The sequence below is a fragment of the Urocampus carinirostris genome, chromosome 1, assembly GCF_059441175.1.
Source record: "Urocampus carinirostris isolate Australia breed hairy pipefish chromosome 1, RoL_Ucar_1.0, whole genome shotgun sequence".
Lineage (NCBI taxonomy): Eukaryota > Metazoa > Chordata > Actinopteri > Syngnathiformes > Syngnathidae > Urocampus > Urocampus carinirostris.
In genome coordinates this window covers 24103449-24125035 of record NC_142349.1, presented here as the reverse complement: position 1 = coordinate 24125035, position 21587 = coordinate 24103449, and the positions used below count along the sequence as shown (strand labels likewise).

At 40.1% G+C, this 21587-nt stretch overlaps 2 protein-coding genes across 4 annotated transcripts in view; one reads left to right on the top strand and one right to left on the bottom strand.

Moving 5' to 3' along the window:
- Positions 1-10930, bottom strand: part of LOC148374013 (disintegrin and metalloproteinase domain-containing protein 11-like) — a 39832-nt gene extending 28902 nt beyond the window's left edge. For all 3 annotated transcript variants that reach the window (XR_015849997.1, XM_088331226.1, XM_088331240.1), the window contains exons 1-2: positions 10526-10930; positions 6625-6818 (exon numbers count right to left, since the gene is read on the bottom strand). Coding sequence is in view for 2 of the 3 variants with exons in the window: in XM_088331226.1 (XP_088187352.1) it covers positions 6625-6818; positions 10526-10586 (255 nt within the window). In the remaining variant the exon portion in view is untranslated. The remainder of the gene's footprint in view (positions 1-6624; positions 6819-10525) is intronic.
- A 2440-nt stretch (positions 10931-13370) lies between these two features.
- 42sp43 (P43 5S RNA-binding protein) lies at positions 13371-21284 on the top strand. Its single transcript, XM_088354238.1, has 9 exons — positions 13371-13585; positions 13653-13753; positions 17491-17587; positions 17673-17761; positions 19433-19506; positions 19592-19672; positions 19732-19961; positions 20746-20796; positions 20865-21284. Exons 1-9 carry the CDS (start codon positions 13454-13456, stop codon positions 21120-21122), a joined length of 1113 nt encoding a protein of 370 aa, XP_088210364.1. The 5' UTR covers positions 13371-13453; the 3' UTR covers positions 21123-21284.
- The last annotated feature ends 303 nt before the right edge of the window (positions 21285-21587 follow it).

The following is a 21587-nucleotide window of genomic DNA, read 5'->3' as shown; positions in this document are numbered from 1 at the left end:
ACACATTGGTTGCTTATTACCTCAAGTAGTTAAAATATAGGAGCACTGAAATTTCCAAGTTGGATCTGCTTTGGTCAGTGGAGCGTGCCTTACTTGACCAACTAACTAACTAGCCAACAAACCATCCAACCAACCAGCCAGCCAGCCAACCCACCGGCCAACCAGCCAGTCAACCAACTAATTAGCCAGTCAACTAGTCAACCAGCCAACCAGCAAACCAGCCAGCCAACCAGCCGACCACTCAACCAATCAACCAAACAAGCCCAATTCGTAAAACTTTACTTTTTTACCAGACACCTATTTTTGGGCGGTGATTTTTTTGTTTTTGACTTGATCCTTCGTCCATTGTGTTCAATTCTCCTTCCCCACTTAAAAAAACTCTCAAATTCCTGCTTGTGTCTGCACCTGTATCCTGCTTCGCATTACAACATATAGTTTATCATAAACATTATTTGAGGAAATAATTGAAAATACATGTAACCTATCTCTTAATAATTTTAAACAAGATTGCCTGATCATCCGCGAAAAATATGTTTTGGGTGTATGTGGGAGGAATCTGGAGTGCCCGATTAAAACCCACTCAGGAACGAAGAGAACATGTAAACTCAGCACAGGGAGGCTGGTAGCTGCATTTGAACCCAGCACATCTGAACTATGTACCAAAAGTGCTTTTTTTTACATATATTTGTATTTTTCATGTATTAATTATGTAACTACTTAATTAAATAATTAATCAATGGTCCTCTATAGGACACCTACAACCTAATCGATATGCTATACTGCAGTGTTCCTTAACCAGATTACTGTGAGGCATTGTCTGGTGTGTCGTGGAAAATTGTCCAATTTTTTTTTTTTTTTTTACAAAAAGACCAAGTACAGATATTGAAAGAATGTTTTTATTTAAAAATAGAATGTCACCAGCAGATAACCATAAGATCCACAAATCCTTTTGGTTTAATTCTTTAGTCTCCTCGCTGTATGTTTTTAAAATGTACAACATTATTGGGGATATTTTCCTTCACAAAAATACAATGAACATTTTCGGTTGAGAAATCTCAAAAATAGGCCACTACGTTCGCAGCTTCAAAGGGGCATTGTGTATTACTTAGCTCCTCCAATTGGTAAAGAAAACTTCATTCAATTGTCATACAAACGTACATTTCCTTACACACGATAGTTTGGGAAATTTGTATTTATCTTACATAACATGAGGCTCACTTAGAGGGAGTTGATATGACTGTCTGTCATCTTGCTGCTACAGGTGCCAAAAAACCCAGGTCAATTTGAGTCTCCATAGTTTGCATTCTTCCTTGTGCTTAGTAGAACTCATTTTTGGTTTCACTATACAATACAGCAACATATATAGGTCTAATATTAGACAGAAGAACAATGCCAGTGGATAATATATTTTTTCTTAGAAAGTCAGCGATAGAAAGCTCGGCCTGACCCGAACGTAATGGTTGACATTTTTGGTCCAAAATAGCCTGAAATTTGCATCATGTTTCAGGCTTGGGCTTTTGATCTTCCCTCTAGGTTCAAAGTAGCGGGCATGACCTTTTCCCGCTTTCAAAAAGGTTGCTCACTCCAGATTTGCCTGACCTTTTGCTATTAAATCAACACAGCAATATACATTCGCCGGCAACTTTATTAGGTACACCAGTTTGGTCCATAGTGACATAATGGTATCACACAATTGGCGCAGATTTTTTGAGGTGAACATCCTTAATGCGAATTTCCCATTCCACTAGATCCCAAAGATGCTCTATTGGATTGAGATCTGGTGACTGTGAAGGCCATTTGAGTACAGTGAATTAATTGTCATGTTCAAGAAACTAGTCTGTGATTATTCCAGCTTTATGACATGGAGCATTATCCTGCTGAAAGTAGCCATCAGATGTTGGGTACATGGTGGTCATATAGGGATGGAAATGGTCAGCAACAATCTCAGGTAGGCCGTGGTGATGCAATGATGCTCAGGTCCACCAGTCCCAAGGGGCCCAAAGAGTGCCTAGAAACAATTTCCTACACCAGTACACCACCGCCAGTAGGGTGAACCGTTGATTCAAGGCAGGATGGATCCATGCATTCATGTTGTTGACAGCAAATTCTGACCCTACCATCTAAATGTCGCGGCAGAAATTCAGACTCATCAGACCAGGCAACGTTTTTCTAATTTTCTATTGTCCAATTTCAATGAGCTTGGGTAAATTGTAGCCTCAGTTTCATGTTCAAAGCTGAAAGGAGTGGCACCCGGCGTGGTCTGCTGCTGTAGCCAATCTGCTTCAAAGTTCGACGTACTGTGGTTCAGAGCTGCTTTTCTGCCTACCTTGGTTGTAACTGTTGCCTTTCTATCAGCCTCAAACCAGTCTGGCCATTCTTTTCTGACCTCCAGCATTAATAAAGCAGTTCCGCCCACAGAACTATTTTCCAGACCATTTCCTGTAAACCCTGGAGATGGTTGTGTGTTAAAATCCCAGTAGATCAACAGTTACTGAGATACTCAAACCAGCCCTTCTGGTACCAACAACCGTGACACACTCAAAGTCACTCAAATCACCTTTCTTCCCCATACTGATGTTCGGTTTAAAGTGCAGGGGATTGTCTTGACCATGTTTACATGCCTAAATTCACTATGTTGCCGCCATGTAATTGTCTGTTGAGAAATTAAGTATTAACGAGTCGTTGGACGGGTGTACCTAATAAAGGGGACGGTGAGTGAATTTCCTTGTGCAGCATGATCGCTTTGGTGGAGTACCGCCCCCTAGCAAATTGTAGTTTGTGAAACGGGTGACATTTACCAAGACCCGCCAGCGGGCACTCATATGCAAACTCAGACTCTCATTGGTTGAACGAACAGCTTTCTCGAAGACTAATGTTATGGGACACATACTTTTTGTGAAGGACTGCGGGTAGATTTCTGAGCCTGGCAACAACTACTGGCTGAAATTTGATTGGTTAAATGCTTAAATATGAAAGCACATATCTGGAAGCGGTGTAATCAGTGAGATGCAATGTAAGGAAGCTGACAGATAAAGTTTTGATGGACAAAAATGTTACTATCATTACATGATAGAGATATTTTTAGGCCAGCAGAGAAGGGCTTTGTTTGCCCTAACAGCCCACTACTGGTAAATTAGAAATGGAGCAAATAAAGTACAACTCCCAATATAGTATAATTCTCTCCAGTGCTAAGTGACCGAAAAAAATGCTTCAAAGCACACTTAAATATTTTAGTAACTTACACTTAGGAGCCCATCGTTTTACATACAGCGACTTCCTGTCACATGACAGGAAGTGTCCGACAGCTGAGAAACATCCCATGCCTGACTACTTGCACAGACCCTCTTCATAATTAATGGGACATGTTTCAACACACCACTAAATAAATGAAGCTCCGGGGAGCCCCGGCAGGTTCCCGGATGATGCGCTGTGACAGCAAACACGCACACACATACAATGCAGGCCAGGCGGCGAGAGAACAAGCAGTGAGGCCAGCTGCATAAACATATCGGGGGATTCTCACCACCATAAAGGGGAAAAGAAGCAAGTGCCAACTGCGCAGTTGAGCACATTCGAAAAGCTACAGAAAAATGTTCCAACCAAAGTGAGAGACTGACAGGCTGCTGTCTTGATATAGTCACGCCCACTCGTGTTATGAAAGACATGTTATCCAAAGGGTGACTGTCTTAAGAAATGTTTCAAAGAAAAATCATCCGACTCAGGCACGGCAAAAATACAGCCCGCGGGCCGAATTCGACTCGTTGGATGATTTAATCCGGCCCACTGTAAATTTCTGAAAAAGGTCAAAAAGGGGGAGACTAACTCATTTTTATCAAAGGTTTTCAATAAATAGAAACCAAATAATATTCCTTGCCGCTAGAGGGCAGTAAAGCTGAGGTCCAGGCTAATGTCTTGTTAAAGACAGTATTGAGGAGTATTTTCTCATCAACTGTGGTGGGTTTCATTTAACACAGTGTCAAAATCACCAACATGATCGAAGTTAGCAGGCTGGCCCAATGGTGTACTGACACCGACATCCACCTAAATGTGGAAAAGACTAAGGAGATCGTTGTCGACTTCAGGCGGGCGCACACTGAGCATGCCCCCTTTCAATCAATATGCATACTTTTTATGAACTTTTTTTTTTCTTTTGTTCCTTGCTGCTTTTTGTTATTTGTATTGTGTCTTTTTTATAGTACTTTTGCACGCGGGGAAGAGGAAGTAATTTCATCTGTGCTGCATGTTGTGTGTATAGTATTTTCGACAATAAAGTTGAAAGTTGAAGTTCAGTAGGCCCAGCCTAAAGGAAGTAGTTTGAAGTTATGTTTTTGCTTGTCCACTGCCAAACTGTTACTCTCTATTCCTTTTTTTATTTCAGAGCAAAATTTCAATTGAGGCAAGCATATTTGTATTCATAGAGCCCACTTTGTTAACGGAATGTTTGTTCACATTCGTAATGTTTATAGTGAGTTGGTTCAGATGTAAAGCTGCATTTACTCAACTGTTAAGGAAGACACATTTTCACCGCATTCAATGCTGAACATGAAAATCACTTTTTTCCATTGTTTGTGAATAAATGTGTTGTGCTTAGAAAAGATCCTTTATCATCCCTGATTATAATTTAAAGAGTAGGCTACAAATGTTGGCTGAATGATAAAGTATAGTACTGAAAAATAAAGCTCAATATTTGGTAATGACATTTTTTACAAAACCAGCCCCCCTGAGAACATAAAGTCTGAAATTAGCCCCTGAGCTGAGTATGACATGCTTGATCTAACTGCTCCATTAACCGACAGAAAGACTGTGTGGAATATTGGTTGCCTGTTTATGAATTTGAAGACTCTTTTATTTTCCTTACAAAGGTCGTGGGAGGTGTTGTTGCAACCATATGAAAAACCGGGGCAACTTTCAACTTACAACGACGAAAACACACTTGAAACTATCCAGTTACATTTATGAAAATGGTGCAATCGTCCAATCAAAGTGAGACTCAATTTACAAGCCGCAACTCCAGAAGAATCTACAGTCTGTGTGGCAGGAACACAACACAACTGATTGCTGAAAGATCATATAAGCTACATTGAGCATTGAGATGGCAGCTTCACACTAGAGCTGCTTTTTTCTTTAGCTGAAACTTGGCCATTAGTCAGGTCCAATTATGAGGAGCATAGGGCTGGGCGAGATGACACAATTTGATCATTGAGGATTCAATGGGGATTGTAATCTTCAAATAACTGCAAAATCTTAGACTCTCTTTTTATTTATCTGTAGAGGTCGTATTCTACTCTGGAGCAGCACGGCGGGGAGTGTTTAGCAGGTCTGCCCAAAAGTTCAGAGATCTCGGGTTCAATTCCATGATTGTCTATTTTTTTCTTTATTGTTTAAGAACCATTTTATTCCATGGAGTCTCTAGATATTACTGTTTTATTAACTCACTTATTTCATTTTATTTCGCTTCCACAGTGCTTTTTATCTTATTTTATATAATATAAGAATTGAATATTCTGTAGCTGCGACAGCGCCTGTGTAAGACAAATGGCCATCATTCTTACTCATGTACTTATACTTGCGCATTCATTCATTTCTACAATTAAGTCAGCCATAAAGCATGATCATTTCTTTCCTAGTTTCAGGAGGTGAACTGAGTGTGTCCAATATTAATAGTTTCCAATTGCTCATTGAACGTTCAAGAGGAAAATAACGGCAACGAGATCCGGAAAATCCTGTTTGGGCAGAGTCCCATGGGTGAATGGCTCCTTGCAAGTATCAGAGGAATGAAGGTAACCTTAAGTACGATGAGTAGAAAAACACTGATACCTCTACACATTAATTAATTTGCTAACGAAGCGTGCTCATGTCTAGAAATGCTCGTATCTTAAGCAACTTTTCCCGAAATGAAACAACTGAAACACAATGAATCTGTTCCCTGCATTTCAAAATGATTGAATCCAACCCGACATTAATTTATGAGTATGTCGAAAAATGATGTGAGTTTTCAGAAAATTTCAATCAGAAATTGTGATTTTTAAAATAAATTAAACCCAAGTGCTCCCTCCAACCACTAGAGGGCGAAAATGTGCAAAAGAGTATATGTACTTTATTGCTAAAACTTTTATTTTCTATTTCTTTTTTATTTATTTCAAACCATTATGGTGATTAAGGCAAACATTTAAAACCTTGAGTTGGTATAGCAGGGTGAGTTGGTTCAGGCATAAAACTGCATTCACACAATTGTTAAAATAAACCAGGACATTCAATACCAAACATGAACATCATGTTTGGTATTGAATGTCCTAATCATAGTTTGTGAATGAATGAATGTGATGTGATTAGAAAGGATCCCTTATCCTCCCTGATTATAACATATAGCGCAGGCTACTAATGTAGGTGGAATGATAAAGAACAGTACTGAAAAACGAAGCTATATATTTAGAGTTGAAAATATTTTTTGGAGCATGCCGCCTGAGAACAGAAAGTCTGGATTCGGCCCCAGAGCCAAACTCAGTTTGACATCCCTTCTTTAAATGTGTTACTTAAACCCGAGTGTCCCTGATCAAACATAATTCACATGTACTACTCTTTCATAAGGAAATCATATTATTGCCAACCTGAGTTTGAACTCACCGAAGTGTGTGTTATGTTATTTTTCACTCTGGTGTCCAGGTGCTCATGAGCTGTTTCCTGTTCCGACTCAGTTGTCTGCACCAGACGTTTGGGAAAGGTCACCTGGAAAGACGGATCGCTGCCCTCCGTCCTTTGCCCTGACCAGAACGGCCAATCCCAGATGACTGCATCCTGGCCTGGAAATCTGCTTACACCTGGAAGGCAAAACAGCGGCTATGACCTGGAGAACCAAACTGTTGAAAATATATAGCCTTAACCAGTAATAAAAGAAGTATCAGGGCAAGCTGAATATGCAAAATTGTCGTCCAATATCCAAAGTGGGAAATTGGCAGCACAAATCGTCAACCCCTTCAAGCAGGTGTCAGTAACCTATTTGAAATATGTTGTTTTTATTAGAGCGAGAGCCATACTCCATAAAATGAAATGTGAATTTCCCTTTGGGGATGAATAAAGTATCTATCTATCTATCTATCTATCTATCTATCTATCTATCTATCTATCTATCTATCTATCTATCTATCTATCTATCTATCTATCTATCTATCTATCTATCTATCTATCTATCTATCTATCTATCTATCCATCTATATTTCAAGACATAATTCAGCAAAAACGCTAAACCTGCTCTCCAGACAAAATCGATTTATTCAGCGCATTTTATTTCGATGTGTGACGTTAGATAATTTGACAAATTTATATAATAAGAATAATGCCAGACCCTGCGTCCCCTATCAACAAATATCTCACTTTAAACTTGTTTCCCTCCCGCAATTACTCAAGATTGTTGAAGCTTATTTTGAGATTCACTCCTAAAAAAAACAACAACAATGGTTTCAAAACAAGGTGCAAGCATAATTCTTAAAATGCCACAAAATACTGCAAATAGGGATACTGACGTATTTACCTTTGGTGCAGACGGCACTGGGTCGAGAAACGTGCACTGTGTGCGTATCTCCGCCCACGCCTAACGCTTACCCAATCAAATTGCTCTGTGTGCCTGGCTGACGTTTATGGATTTTTACAGTTTTTCTGTAGGGTTTCGTCATAAAGTGTCTCACTTAAACCCAATTTGTTGAATTAGCTTTCATATAAAGAATTCCTTAGCAATGTACAGCCAAAACGAGGTATGTTGATGTGACACCTTGACTGTGAACTATAGTGGGGAATATTGTATTTATATCCTAGACCGAACCATGCCACCCATCAGTGCTGTGTCAGCCATAAGGGCACAAGACTTTGCTCTGTGCTTACCAAAAAAGAACCGCCATTATTAAGATGTGTGTATTATTTTCTCTTCGAGCTATATGTACTAATGAAAAAGAGCCATACGTTACCGACACCTGCCTCTAAGGGTTGTCCCAATCCATGTAATTAAATTACAAAAATAATACGCTTATGATTATTTTCTTAGAATACTTGTTAATATGATAATACAGGTGTTGTATTGGGCAACATGGCGGCGCAGTGGTTAGCGCGTGTGCGGCACAGTTCTAAGGTCTTGGGAACCTCCTGTGTGTTCAAATCCAGCTACCAGCCTACCTGTGCGGATTTTGTATGTTCTGCCCGCGCATTTGTGGGTTTCCTCCGGGCACTCCGGTTTCCTTCCACATTCCAAAGACATGCATTTAAGGTGGATTGGCCGGTCCAAATTGTCCCTAGGTATGAATGAGCGAGCGAGTTGTCTGTCCCTGTGTGCCCTGCGATTGGCTGGAAACCAGGGTGTCCCCTGCCCACTGCCCGATGATTGCTGGGATGGGCTCCAGCACCCCCGCGACCCTACTGAGGATAAGCGGTGCATCGAATGAGATGAGATGAGGTGTTGTATTGATTATCAAAATTACTTATTCCTACACCTCTAGAAGTCGCTTATACTGTTTGTCAACCAGTGTGCCAGGGCACATTAGTATGTGATAGGACATAATCCCATGAGCCATAAAAAAATGCCCGATTTTAACTTTTCAAAAAAAGCACACCATTGTTCAATATCTTTGCTTTCTTCCAATGATGAACCAGCTAAGTGCAACATTCATCCATATCACTATGTGATAGCAGATAACTATTTTTTATACTATACTATTCTATACTATACTATACTATACTATACTATACTATACTATACTATACTATACTATACTATACTATACTATACTATACTATACTATACTATACTATACTATACTATACTATACTATACTATACTATACTATACTATACTATACTATACTATACTATACTATATATTTTTTCTTTTTTAGAAATAAAATTTAAAAGCTTGTTTTTTTGTTAGACTGATCTGCTCTTGCCCATTTTGGCTTCATTCCGGATCGTATCTGTCACTGGTAGCAGATTATATCGTCATAGATAAGTGTTAAAATTCTTACTGCACACGACCAAATGTTATAGATTAAGCATTTGTTCTCTAAACAAAATACGCTTGCTTACACAAATCATCTTTGTTTTTATTCTACATAGTCTGTTCTGTTGTGAGTAAACAGGTTCTGTGTTGTGTTAGGAAGGTTTATTATTGCTAAACAAGGGGAAATACATTTATCAGTCAGGTGAACCATTGGCTGAGATTGACAGGTATGCTGATACCAATATAGAAAAATAGAATTAATGTACACAGTTTTCAGAGAGATGGGGGAGTAGTCTCAGAAGCACTCAAGCTACGTATAGAGATTATTTTTTAAAGAGATCAGCAAAGCTGATATTTACATAATTAATATTGTAAAACAACAACAATCTCATTGCATCATACCTCACTGTTTTATATTCACTCAAATTATAACCAAAGGTCAAATTATTTATTTCGAATGCTTAAGCATTGAAAATAATAACAGGTTTTGTATGCCTTTTTCTTGGCCAAATTTAAGCCCTTTGTAAATACCTCGAAAATCCATTTTAAAATGTCTCCAATACTAATATAATAATAAATCCAGTATGAATCATGTATTTTGCAGAGCCACAAATATATATGCGTTTAAATCTCTCCCCGTATAGGTGTTGAGTAAAAATGATAGTGATATATAGCTGAAATCATATGTAATCCTTGCACTATTATATATTTCATAGTGCCCTGTTTAGGTGTAGCATGCACGATAATGATTTACAGGACAATGTTGAAAAACTAAGAAGAAGAACGAAGAAGAAATGCAATGGCAAAGTCAAGTCATAAGAGAGCAGTGTCGGTGTCATTTAAGCAGACTTGTTAAGAAAAGTTGCATCAATTTCAAGCATCTACTAGCACTTCATCCAAAATTCAAACACTTTTCAATCCTTGAAAACACAACCATTAAATTCAAGCACTTTTAGGGATTTGAAGCACCCTTATTGACCGTGTAATACTTTCTAAATGAAAAATCCAGCTGAATATTTTTGACAACTTCAGTAGCCTGTGTTTTTCTTAATACTGAACTTAATTTTGTCTTCCATGAACCTAACATACGTGCTCTTTTCTGTGGGAAGAAGCCACCTGGCGAGAACCCACGCACTATGTGTGCTCAAACTGGACATTTTTGGGCTACAAGGCAACAACAGTGCTAACCATCCACCCCCACTCTAACTGCAAGTGGTGCTTAACGTAGCTCAGGGGTGTTGCTCTACCACGTAAAGTGACATCTATGTAGCAGATCTATGGGGCTTTCAAAACACTGCTACGTGGTGTTGCTCAAGTCGTGGGGTTTCATTCCCATTGGCTTTAAAACAGAGGGTTGCTTGTACACGAGGGGGCTGCAGTGTAGAAATCTGTCTATGCAGCAAAATCTATCACATCCAGGCCATGTCGTGCAGAACACGTAGCCCCCCCAAAATAGTTTATGATATCGTGCAAAGGAGGTGCTGTTAGGTCGATTCTGGACCTGCGCGCATCATCTGCTTGTCAATGTTTGCATCTTTCTCTTACCTGACATCGCAAGCCGCTCGCCCACTGCAGCAAAGAGCAAGAAGCACCACACAACCAGCATGGTCGTCACACATTCCCGCCGGTCACCGCACGCAGGGCCCCGAAAACCTCACCGAAGCGGGCACAAGAAAAGAAGAACGTGGAAAATGAAACAAGAATGGGAAAAGGGACCAAGGCAAGTGCTATGATGCGCCTCGCTCCATCTTCACTCTCTTCTTCCTCGTTTGCGCACATTTACATAAAAAGATGACATTGAAACATAGGGTGGGATTTATCTATTTATGGTGCCAGGAATCGGTCCGGTAACGCGGGATGGACGGCGGAAACGATAAGTGAGGAAAAGGCACTGTGCAAGCGTTGCTCCGCAGCATGCGCGCGCGTGATTGCGCGTGCGTGCTTACGCGTGCCTGCGGTATGCGGAAGAGGGGGCTGCGGCGTGCTGGGGCACGTGGGGAAGCAGCGGGCACCGCCCACTTTCCGGCTAATTATTATTAAGGACAGTGGTGCCTTCATGTACTAGTTCATCCATAACGGAAAATGCTAGAGCAGGGGTCGCCATATTACAGGCCGCGGGCAGGTGTTCTGCTAAACTGCACTACCCTGTGGTGACTTTCTACCTCGGGCTGACCTACCAGCAGCAATTTTGTTTTCTTTAAAATCAAGCAATACCAGCAAACCATGAAACTCAGATTTGTTGAAAACAGAACCTTTATTGATGATATGAAACATGGATCACTGCAGTCAACAATCACCATGCTATATAAAGCGATCAAAAAACACACTCACCGGGCTTAAAAGCTATGACAGAAAACAGTACAGTATTCTGAAGCAGTGAACGAGTCAAACAAGACTAAATAAAAACAACAATCGTGAGTACTCGCCGCTTTTAAAGACACGAATCGCTATCTGGGTTGTGTGGCTGCCAATATGGGTAGGAAGGAATTTAAGAACACTGGATCAGGCCCGCCAACAATTTTAATCTGGCCTGTGAGCCAGAGCTGAGAGAAGCCCAAAGGAAACGTGGAAATCTGCAACGTAGTGGCGCTCCTTCATAAAGCCCTCTAGGGTTAAACTTACCTGGAGATGATGACCGACGGAGAATATACGACAAATAACAACTATAGATCCATGAATAAAAACACAGAACATAATTGGAGGACTTCTACTTTCAGTGTGAGAAAGCGTTTAAGAGAGTGTCTGGCTACCTACACTCTAGTATCAGATATCCTTTAACTGAGCCAGGTCTCTGTGATGATTAAAATACAACCGTCGGGAATGTGGCAGTTTCCCACAAGTTTTAGCTCCAGGTCATCCGTGTTATGGATAATGGATGTGGCGTTGGTGAGATACAGGCTCTGCAGGGGTCACTTAAGAGAGTTGTTAGCCTAGCCATAGTAGTAGGCGGAACTTGCAGCCTTGCCATTACCTATTCCCGTTACGGAGCATCAGTTGGTGATCACTATTTCTCTGCGCTCTTCTGCTTTGGTGAGCTAGATTCAATAATTACTTTATTTAAAGGTGTTGAGATGCTGAAATACCAGCTGTAGCTGTAGCCATGCTTGGCAGTTTGTCTTGGGTGGACACAAAGACTTGTGTACCTTCCCAATCCGGCTGTTTACCTGTCAGCGTACACTAGCCTATCAAAGTCGCGCATACAGACACTCTCGCCCACCCTACACGCGCACACACACACACACACACACACACACACACACACACGCACACACACACACATACACACACACACACACACACACAACCTGCCCTGGTAATAGCATTTGCAGTGTGCTGTCTGCTGCAGAAACCTATCCACAATATGTTGATATCAAAGACAATAAAAACATTTCAATTCAATTCAAAATCTGAAAAGTATCAAAACTGAACAACGATACAGCGAGAGATTACTTTAAAAAAAATTCATGGGGCTTTTGTTGTGATCAACTCTATCCAAAAGTCTTGTTGTCATCCAGGATACCAAATAGGTTTATCCGTCACCTTGCGTTACTGTTTATTCTCCAACAGACTTCCTGTTAATGGAAGCATATTGTGATTTTTTTCATATGCTCCTCCTTTCTTGTATAAGAACGTGAGAGCAAGCAATTTATATGTGTGTTATAAAGGAGAAGGAAGCTGAGGGGAAAATGAATGATACATTGGATTCTTGCACGTGACACACATAGACAAATAGGCTACAGCGCTCTCTGCTGTTCATAACCTCAACTTACATTTAATCTCCACAAAACTCACTTAGAATTAAATTGGGGGTGTTGTAACCCGGGCGGCACAGCGGCTGAGTGGTAAGCGCGTCTGCAGCACAGTGCTGAGCTATCCGCCTTCCTGTGATTGAGTTTGCATTTCCAACATTTCAAAAATTGTCCCTTTGGTGTGAATGAGTGAATGATTGAGTAAGTGAGCCCTGCTCAGGGTCTCTCCGGCCCACTGCCCGAACTTGGCGCGCCCTGCTGAGGATAAACGTCGCAGAAAATGGATGGATAGGTTGTGTGATCCTGAATTAAGGAACACTCTCGTCCACTCTGTTATACACAAACATACAATTTTATAGTATACATTAAAAATGTGGCCAAAACGCTTTAATGTAAGACAAGTGGAATGTGATTGTTTTACACAAAGCTCCAGAAAATGAAAAAAAAAACGTAGGGTTAAAAAAAAAAACATTTTATATCAGCAATTGACATTTAATTGATTTTTTCAAGTACTTCAAATCAAAATGTAATCTTATTTTACCGATGTAGGACTACAGTCAATTTACTTAACTGGTTTCAGCTTTCTTGAACGAGCACTATGACGTCACAAGTCACTTTTGCCTGAGGCCAATTAGGCAATTAAAAAGCTATACGAAAGGCAGGTAATTTGAGCATCGGGTTTATTCACTAAACTTCACTAAAAGGAAACAGAGTATAAAAAGATATGAGTGAAGTAAAAAGGAAAGTTGGTGACACAGCAGAGAAGCAGCAATTCAAGTGTTCCATCGCAGAATGCGGCGCAACTTTCTCAAAGTACAGCAGACTGCAGCAGCACCGAGGGATTCCCATTGGATCGGTGAGGGATGACTTTTTGAAAAACGATAACTTTTTGGTTTTGTTTAATTGACTTGTCAATATTTCAGCGTCCGTGGCAGTGCAATTTTCGAGGCTGCGGTGGTCAATTCACCCGAAAATCTCATCTCAGCCGCCACATGAACCAACATAGCGGTGTTCAGCAATTCAAGTAAGTAACGTTGAAGTAATTCATCTGGGTAATATTTTTAAGTTAATGGACATTAGCTCGAAAAAAAAAACGGGAGACTTCACGTGATAGCACGAATTAGATCTTGGATTTGTAGTTATTTTGGGCAAGAAGTTTAAGCATGTGATGTTCCATCACTGCCAACATTCTGTATGCAGATAAAAAGTTGGGTTAATTTGGTGCTTAGAGTCTGTCCATGGATGAGATAGTTTCATTAGTGAGAAAATGACACCTGGAGACTAGTTTGCCTATGTCATGCTGCGTTAGTGTAGACTCTAAACTGTAGAGCATAGATAAAATCGGGCTCCAAAAAAATCTAGCCTGGCCCAGGACCAAAGTGTTGAAGCATGACCCAGCACGAACCCGACCAATCGAAGCTAACTCAAAATTTCATGTTTACGTCTACTCCCATGTCCTAGTAATTTACCTATGATAATTTAAAGCCTATGCACTTGTGTGCGCAGTCTATTCGTCGTACTATGTGTGTCTAGGTGTTGTGCCCAATTCCGACTCCCGTACAGAATCCCCCCCACCCCTCGCGTGAACGCGCATTCTGCTGCGCTTCCAACAAAAGCGATCGTATTCTATATAAAACGCTTATTAAAACAATGAAGCGAGCTAATTATAACAATTGGGAGATCCTAGTCTATATAACGCATTTATTTAAACAATAAAGTGTGATCGTATTCTACAAAATGCGTTTGTTAACGCGGATGAAAAAGTCACCAACGTCAATGTACGCTATGATTTCCGCGAACACAACTAATTGTACACAATTAGCCTTTATTTGATGTACTATAATAGCCTTATGTAATGTCTTTTTATTGTGAATGAAACCCTGGTTGCATTGGATCCCGCGGTGTAAACAAATTGTTGTTTTTTTTTTTCATTTAAAATCGGACTTCCCTGCCTATACTGTTTGCAAAGTAAGATACGCTTTAAACCTTATGTTTTTTGGTTTTGGGATCCAACTACAGAGGAATACCTCCACTTTGTAATGTGTTACTGAATAGGTGTTCGACCAATCTAGTTCGTTTTTATTACTACTATTAATAATAGTATTATTATGAGATCGTCTGAAAGTTTTCAAATTCACTGTGCTGACATATTGATGCCACAGAAGGTTAGTCTAGAAGTTACAAGTCTGTATCTCCAACAGTCTTTTTTAGCAGAGAGGGGGGGGGGGGATTTGGGCAGGCCATTTTGTTGCTTTGCCTGCCCAAATCCTTGTTGCAGTAGGTGTCAAATTGAGGAAATTTGGCCATTATCAGGGGCTAGAATTGATAAAAACAGAAACACAACAACAGAACATGATGACTTTGCACCAAATGCAATATTGCACAACCCTTACGATACCAACGGTATCACGACAACACTGTATGTAACATGCCGACATTTCTTGTGTAAATACCATGTAAATTATAACTAGAGCATTATCCCCCTTGTTTTGTAACCTTATCTTCTCTGTTCCCTTATCTTCTTGGCTCTTACCTCACTGTGAATGTGTAAAACTGGAGTGTCATGCCCAATTTCGTTGTCACAATATGTTAACCCATTTTGTAACAATGACAATAAAGGTCTATTCTATACCACACAGGAATGTAACATGTTCATCTGGCCCGTGGGCTGTAAGTTCGACATCTGTTTTAGGATGAATGAATGATTGAAAACTTTTATTTCAAACATTAAAATAAAAATGAGTCAACAACAAAATAATGTTACATAACATGTTTGGAAAGGGGTAGTCAGAAGCAGGATACCATTCTGTTTGCATCAATATGTCACCTAGGTGTTTTTGGAGTATTTCCGACTTTTTTCAGTTGTTACTGTAAATAGACAATTTATTGACCATAAAGTTGTTGTATTGTACTTGGAATCTTTGAACCAATCCTTGTAATTTTCTTTGAGAACTGCAAAAAGAATTGTTTTAGCAGGTCAGATTTGACCCGTTATTCAAATCAGCCTGAAAGTACTTTCAGATTAGTTACCTTTCAACATTTTCATTGAGATACAGACTTGTGACTTGTAGAGTAACCTTCTGTGGCATAAATAAGTGAACTTGGGGTCATTCTGAGTCTTAATTCAGGAGTTAGCAGGGGGGGTTGGGCAGGCCTTTTTCCTGCCAAAATAGATCCTGTTTGAGATACAGACTTGTAACTTCTAGAGTAACCTTCTGTGGCATCAATAAGTCAGCACAGTGAATTTGGGGTTATTTGGACTTTTTATTCAAGAGTTAGCAGGGGGGGAATGATTTGGGCAGGCAAAAATCTGACTCCCCTGCTAAAATATAGACTGTTGGAGATAGACTTGTAACTTCTAGACTAACCTTCTTTGGCATCAATATGTCAGCACAGTGAATTTGAAACATTCAGACATTTCTCATAATAATACTATTATTAATAGTAGTAATAAAAACGAACTAGATTGGTCGAACACCTATTCAGTAACACATCGCATAGTGGAGGTATTCCTCTGTAGTTGGATCCCAAAACCAAAGAGCATAATAAGGTTTAAAGCGTGTCTTATTTTGCAAACAGTATAGGCAGGGAAGTCCGATTTTAAATGGAAAAAAAAAACTTTGTTTACACCGCGGGATCCAATGCAACCAGGGTTTCATTCACAATAAAAAAGACATTACATAAGGCTATTATAGTACATCAAATAAAGGCCATTTGTGTACAATTAGTTGTGATCGCGGAAATCATAGCGTACATTGACGTTGGTGACTTTTTCATCCGCGTTAACAAATGCATTTTGTAGAATACGATCGCGCTTTAATGTTTAAATAAACGCGTTATATAGACTAGGATCTCCCAATTGTTATTAAAACAATAAAGCGAGCTATTTATAAGCGTTTTATATAGAATACGATCACTTTTGTTGGAAGCGCAGCAGAATGCGCATTCACGCGAGGGGGGAGGATTCTGTACGGGAGTCGGAATTGGGCACAACACCGGCAGTTTTTTTTTTTTTCCCTAGACACCAAGGGCTGAGAGAAACGCGATCTTCCGTTTTTGTTGCAGAACTGTCTGCAAAAATATTAACATTTTTTTATATCTGTGTCTGCATTATTCGACAATGTTGCTTTTTATTGAGCATATTTTTTTTTTTAAACTTGAAGGAAACATTTCTAGGCTGATTTTGACGTGTTGAAAATTGGGCCATAAATCACAGCAGATACAGAACAATGATGTGTGGATTATTGGAAGGAAATGGGCATCGAGAGAGAAACCCGCCTCTGACTTGAGCTTGGGCCTAAAATCTTACCACTGTCGTTGCTGTGTGCATTTGAAAAGTGGCTTTGCTCATATTGATATTTTTTGATTGTATGTGTGCACGTTGCATGAAATCTATGCGAATGACCCGCGTGGACTTTTGCCACTAACGGCGCATCATTTTGTATTTATCACTTTATAATTTCTGTATAATGTAACCCATGCACCTGCAACTAAAAGGACATAGACATATACAACGCTTATGATATGCACACAGCAAGTCTCATACCATGCATAGACATGTCACTGGGTGCAAATCATGTTGGCACTCCTGGACCCCATATAAGGAAACTTTCTACCTGTGACACATTGAAGGATCATACAATGTTATTTTACATATTGTGTAATTCACTCTTTCGACGATTTTCCATAAATGTACAGATGACCTCCATTTAAGTTTATGTAAAAGGTATGCCATGCAGCTTGTTCCTCTTAACTGCACAGGTGTGAGTTTGTCACCTGCAGCCAGAGTTTCATTCAAGCAGACCACTTGAAAAGACACATGTCCTATGCCCATGGTGAGAAAGATCAGCACTTCAAGGTAATTTTCGCTAGATGGGGCTAAAATGCCAAAATCCTGATTTCCAAGAACTCCACAGCCACGACATGCATCGTTTTCTCTCCAGTGCATTCAGGCTGGCTGCTCTCTGACTTTTAAAAAGAGACATCGCTTCAAGCAGCATCTACAAGAACACGGCTTGGCAGCCAAATTCAAGTATGTTTTGGGGTAAAATTGGACCATAATGTAATTTAATTGTATCATGCTCTCGGGTCAGGTAAGGAAAGGCTTTTTTTCAGGTAGTGCAAATGGACATGTGTTAACTGTGAGAACTACTCTCAGAGTCTTGCAATCAGGGATCCTCCCAATCATACTCACATGCCGATTTGATACCAGAATAGAGATATCCTGTAAAATTGCTGCTTCTGATCAATCAAAGGAGTTGGTGAAGAATTACATTTAACCTGTTTGAATTTTTTTTAAACTCGGGACCAGGATGTCCTGGTTTTTACAGGGGTGTTAACATCAATTAACTAGGGTCTGCCAGAGCTAAGGATGGGTGAGGTTGGGTCGCATCAGGTTTTTCATAGAAGCTGATAAAACGTTAGTCTACTGAAATCTGAACTACATAAAAAAATTATGACACTTTGATAATAAAAACCAATAAACACCGCAGTAACAACTTAAATTTAATAGCTACTGAGACTCTAAAGTGTGTTCCAACTAGAACCTTTTCCTTTCTGAACCTGAAAATAACTTCGTAGGATGAACCGTTCAGAACATGGCTTCTTGAAAAATAATTCGCAGAACAATTTATTTTATTAGGACTTCCGTGGCTAAAAGTCATTTACCCAAGTCACTCTTGTGGTGTATACTAACACAACAGGAACAAAGACTGTGAAGCTGTTGTCTAGCTAAGGGCAGGCAGATAAACATGTTACATTCTGCTGAGGGGTAGAAATGCACCAAATGTTGCCTGCATTGTGCATTCACGGTACCATAAGGTTCAGTTCAACGGTGACTGCTCGACACCCCTCATTCTTTGGTAAAAAAATAGTCATGTATTTGCTGTCATGGGCCAAACCAATCATATTGCAGGGCGGACGTCAATCTCAAGTGATCTACATGGCGCTCTACCTCTCTTGCACTCACCCGGTTTTCAACGAGTGACCAGTAGTGTGTACTGACTTTTAAATACCGCATTTAAAAAACGCTGCTGACTGAACTCGTGATGTGAGCAATGTTTTTTTTTTTTTTTTTTTCCCCCCTTTTCCAATCGTGGCCGCATTTGCCAGTGAACCAGCCACATTATTTAGCACAGCCTAACTTAATAGCACGTCCCATGTACTACAGGCCTTACTAACATTAGCATTGATTTTAACATTTACTTCGCGTACATTTATGCCATGGCACTGAAGAGAAAAATGTCAAAATGATGGGAAATGCCTTGAGATGCACAAGGTTTATGAAAACAGATATCGGCTGTCCATACATCCCTAAAAATTTACATAACCCATTTTGTGTACAGTATGAGGTAGGCTCCTAAATGTAATACATAAATTGGAGCACAATGCCATTTTTCAAAATCTACGAGTTTTCTCAACCTGGGAAATTTGAGCTCCCAAGTTTACTTTTCATTGCCCGTTGAATGAACTTACAAAAAAAACATGAAAATGTAAAGTACCTGCATCACATGAGGGTTAAACAGTGGTCCAACCGGCATAGCTCAGTTTTGACCCGGATGTATACAACCTATATTGGCAGAATAAAAATGACTTGCACTATTAAAGTTGGTTACATTTTTGGGAGTCTTGCTTTGCTAAATTGAGGCATGACGTCACCCCTATGTAAAACTAAACTTGAAAGACTGTTTTTGATGTCCCACAGGTGTTCAAAAAAGGAATGTGGTGCCCTGTTCGACTCCCGGGCAGCTCGAAATGCCCATGAGAAAAAGCATGAAGGTTGTCTAGATTCATTGCAACTCTATTTGTGGATTTGTGCATTGGCTATGTAGTTAGCTGGTTATTAAGTTATTTATTTTCTAAGGTTACCGCTGTCCAGATGCTAACTGCCAGGAAGTTGCACTCACTTGGAGCCTTCTTCAGAAGCACATGGTCAAACACCCATGTAAGTACAAGAAAATGAAGAAAAAAAGAACCAGCTTAATTCTTTGCTTTTTCTTAAAGCCACATTTACATGCCAAGTTTGCAATAAAGCGTTCAATCGGGCCAACTCAATGCGTCGCCACAAGCGGGTCCATGCCACGCACAAGCCGGTGCTGGTGTGCCCCCGCAACGACTGCAAGGCCTATTTCTCCACCACCTTCAACCTGCAGCACCACATCCGCAAGGTGCACTTGCAGCTCATAAAGTTTAAGTGCTCCTTCCCAGACTGCCTGAGCGCGTTCGCCATGCGGGTAGGTAACACTGCGCTAAACTAACGTTGCAAAAGGAACACCTTAGCATTTAAAAGGAGCCTGTGTTTGTTTCATTGGAATATGAAAAGTAAAAAAAGGACTTCTAATGGAACTTAAGGAACATGAAGTGGTGTTCCAAAAGTATTTGGCACATTTGGATATTGACTAGCTCAAACCTTTAGGGATATAAAAATGTCTGGTAAAGTCTAAGTTTGTTATGTCATTTTTTTTAATTATTTTTTAATACATGGAATGTTCAAGCTCATTGGTCACATAACACATCAAGCAGATAAGCAATTTCTTGCCAAACTCGTCCCTGCATTAATTTCAAAAGCTTTTATCCGCGCCTTCTTCCAATCCACGCTGGACCCTCAGGCTTAGACAGTTTCTGAACACATCACTGCCAGATATGATGGGTTGGACGTTCTGGCAGAATGAGTACGATCTCATGTCCTGGCCACCCAAATCTTACAATGTGATTTGTTTTTGTGGGGATCTGTGTAATGATTGGTCTAAGACAGATGATCTGAAGGCACGAGTAATAGAAACTTTCAACAATTGCCAATGCAAGACTGGGATGTGTTTCGGTTATCAACTTGATGTGTCGTAGTGACCAATGGTGCTCACATCAAATATTTTTGAACATTCAGTTAAAAAAGTGTGATTGCAGCTACCTTTCTGAACTTACCAGATGTTTCTATATCCTTAAATTTGAGATGCTCAATGTCAAAGTACCCAAGACTTTTGGACACCGTGTAAGTAGATCTTTGACATGATTTCACAGGAGAGCCTGATCAGACACACGCTTCGACATGAGCCCAACGTCATGAGAAAAGTAGGGAAAAAAAACTATGCATACCGAAATGTTTCCAAATCTGCTGTAACATGAAAATGTCCTGACAGAATCGTCCGCGTCCCATGAAGCTATGGCAAAAGCGTTTGGACGGCCATTGCCTCCCCCTTGTGGAGGACAATCTTAACCGTCTGTTTGCACTACGCATGCACATCTCCCACCGAGCCAAAGTGGAGGTCAACCTAGTTGGCCTGTTCAACGAGCGCAAAATTCCGCACTATGTTGAGCCTGAGGTCAACCTGCGTCAACTGTTTAGAATCAAGCGGTTGCCGCCTGTCCAGAATGAGGTTGCGCCACTTCAGGGCTAAATTGAAGCTAACCTTTTTTCTTAGGTGGAAATTGGGTCCTTTTTTTTTTCTTGTGAATCTAATGTAGCTTTTATACATTGGTTACTTTATTTTAGTAAAATATGACTAATGGAACCTCTTGTTTGACACAGTGCAGACCCAATAAAGTTTTGTTCCGCTCAAGTTTGAAATTCATTGCTTGTCTCTGATGCTCGTGAAATATAATGAAAATGTCGCATGACTAAGTGCTGAGTCACAAAGCAACTCTAGCGCAGAGGGGGTGGCTGAGTAAATTTTAAGATGTCATTTCAAAGCTGTTGGCATCTGAGTATTCAAAAGCAGTTGGAACAAATGGCCTTAATGTGTTTGGCATCACAGCATCTGAAATTGTCAAAAAAAAGTGTGGAATATCTTTCGCTCGTTAATTGGTTGGCATGATTTGTTCATGTTAAGATCTTTAAAATTAGCCCATGGATACTATCATGA

Coding starts and splice junctions, on each gene's coding strand:
- 42sp43 (XM_088354238.1), top strand. CDS start 13,454: ATGAGTGAAGTAAAAAGGAAAGTTGGTGACACAGCAGAGAAGCAGCAA. Junction 13,586..13,652: donor GAGGGATTCCCATTGGATCG/GTGAGGGATGAC, acceptor TCAATATTTCAG/CGTCCGTGGCAGTGCAATTT. Junction 20,797..20,864: donor AGCCCAACGTCATGAGAAAA/GTAGGGAAAAAA, acceptor ATGTCCTGACAG/AATCGTCCGCGTCCCATGAA.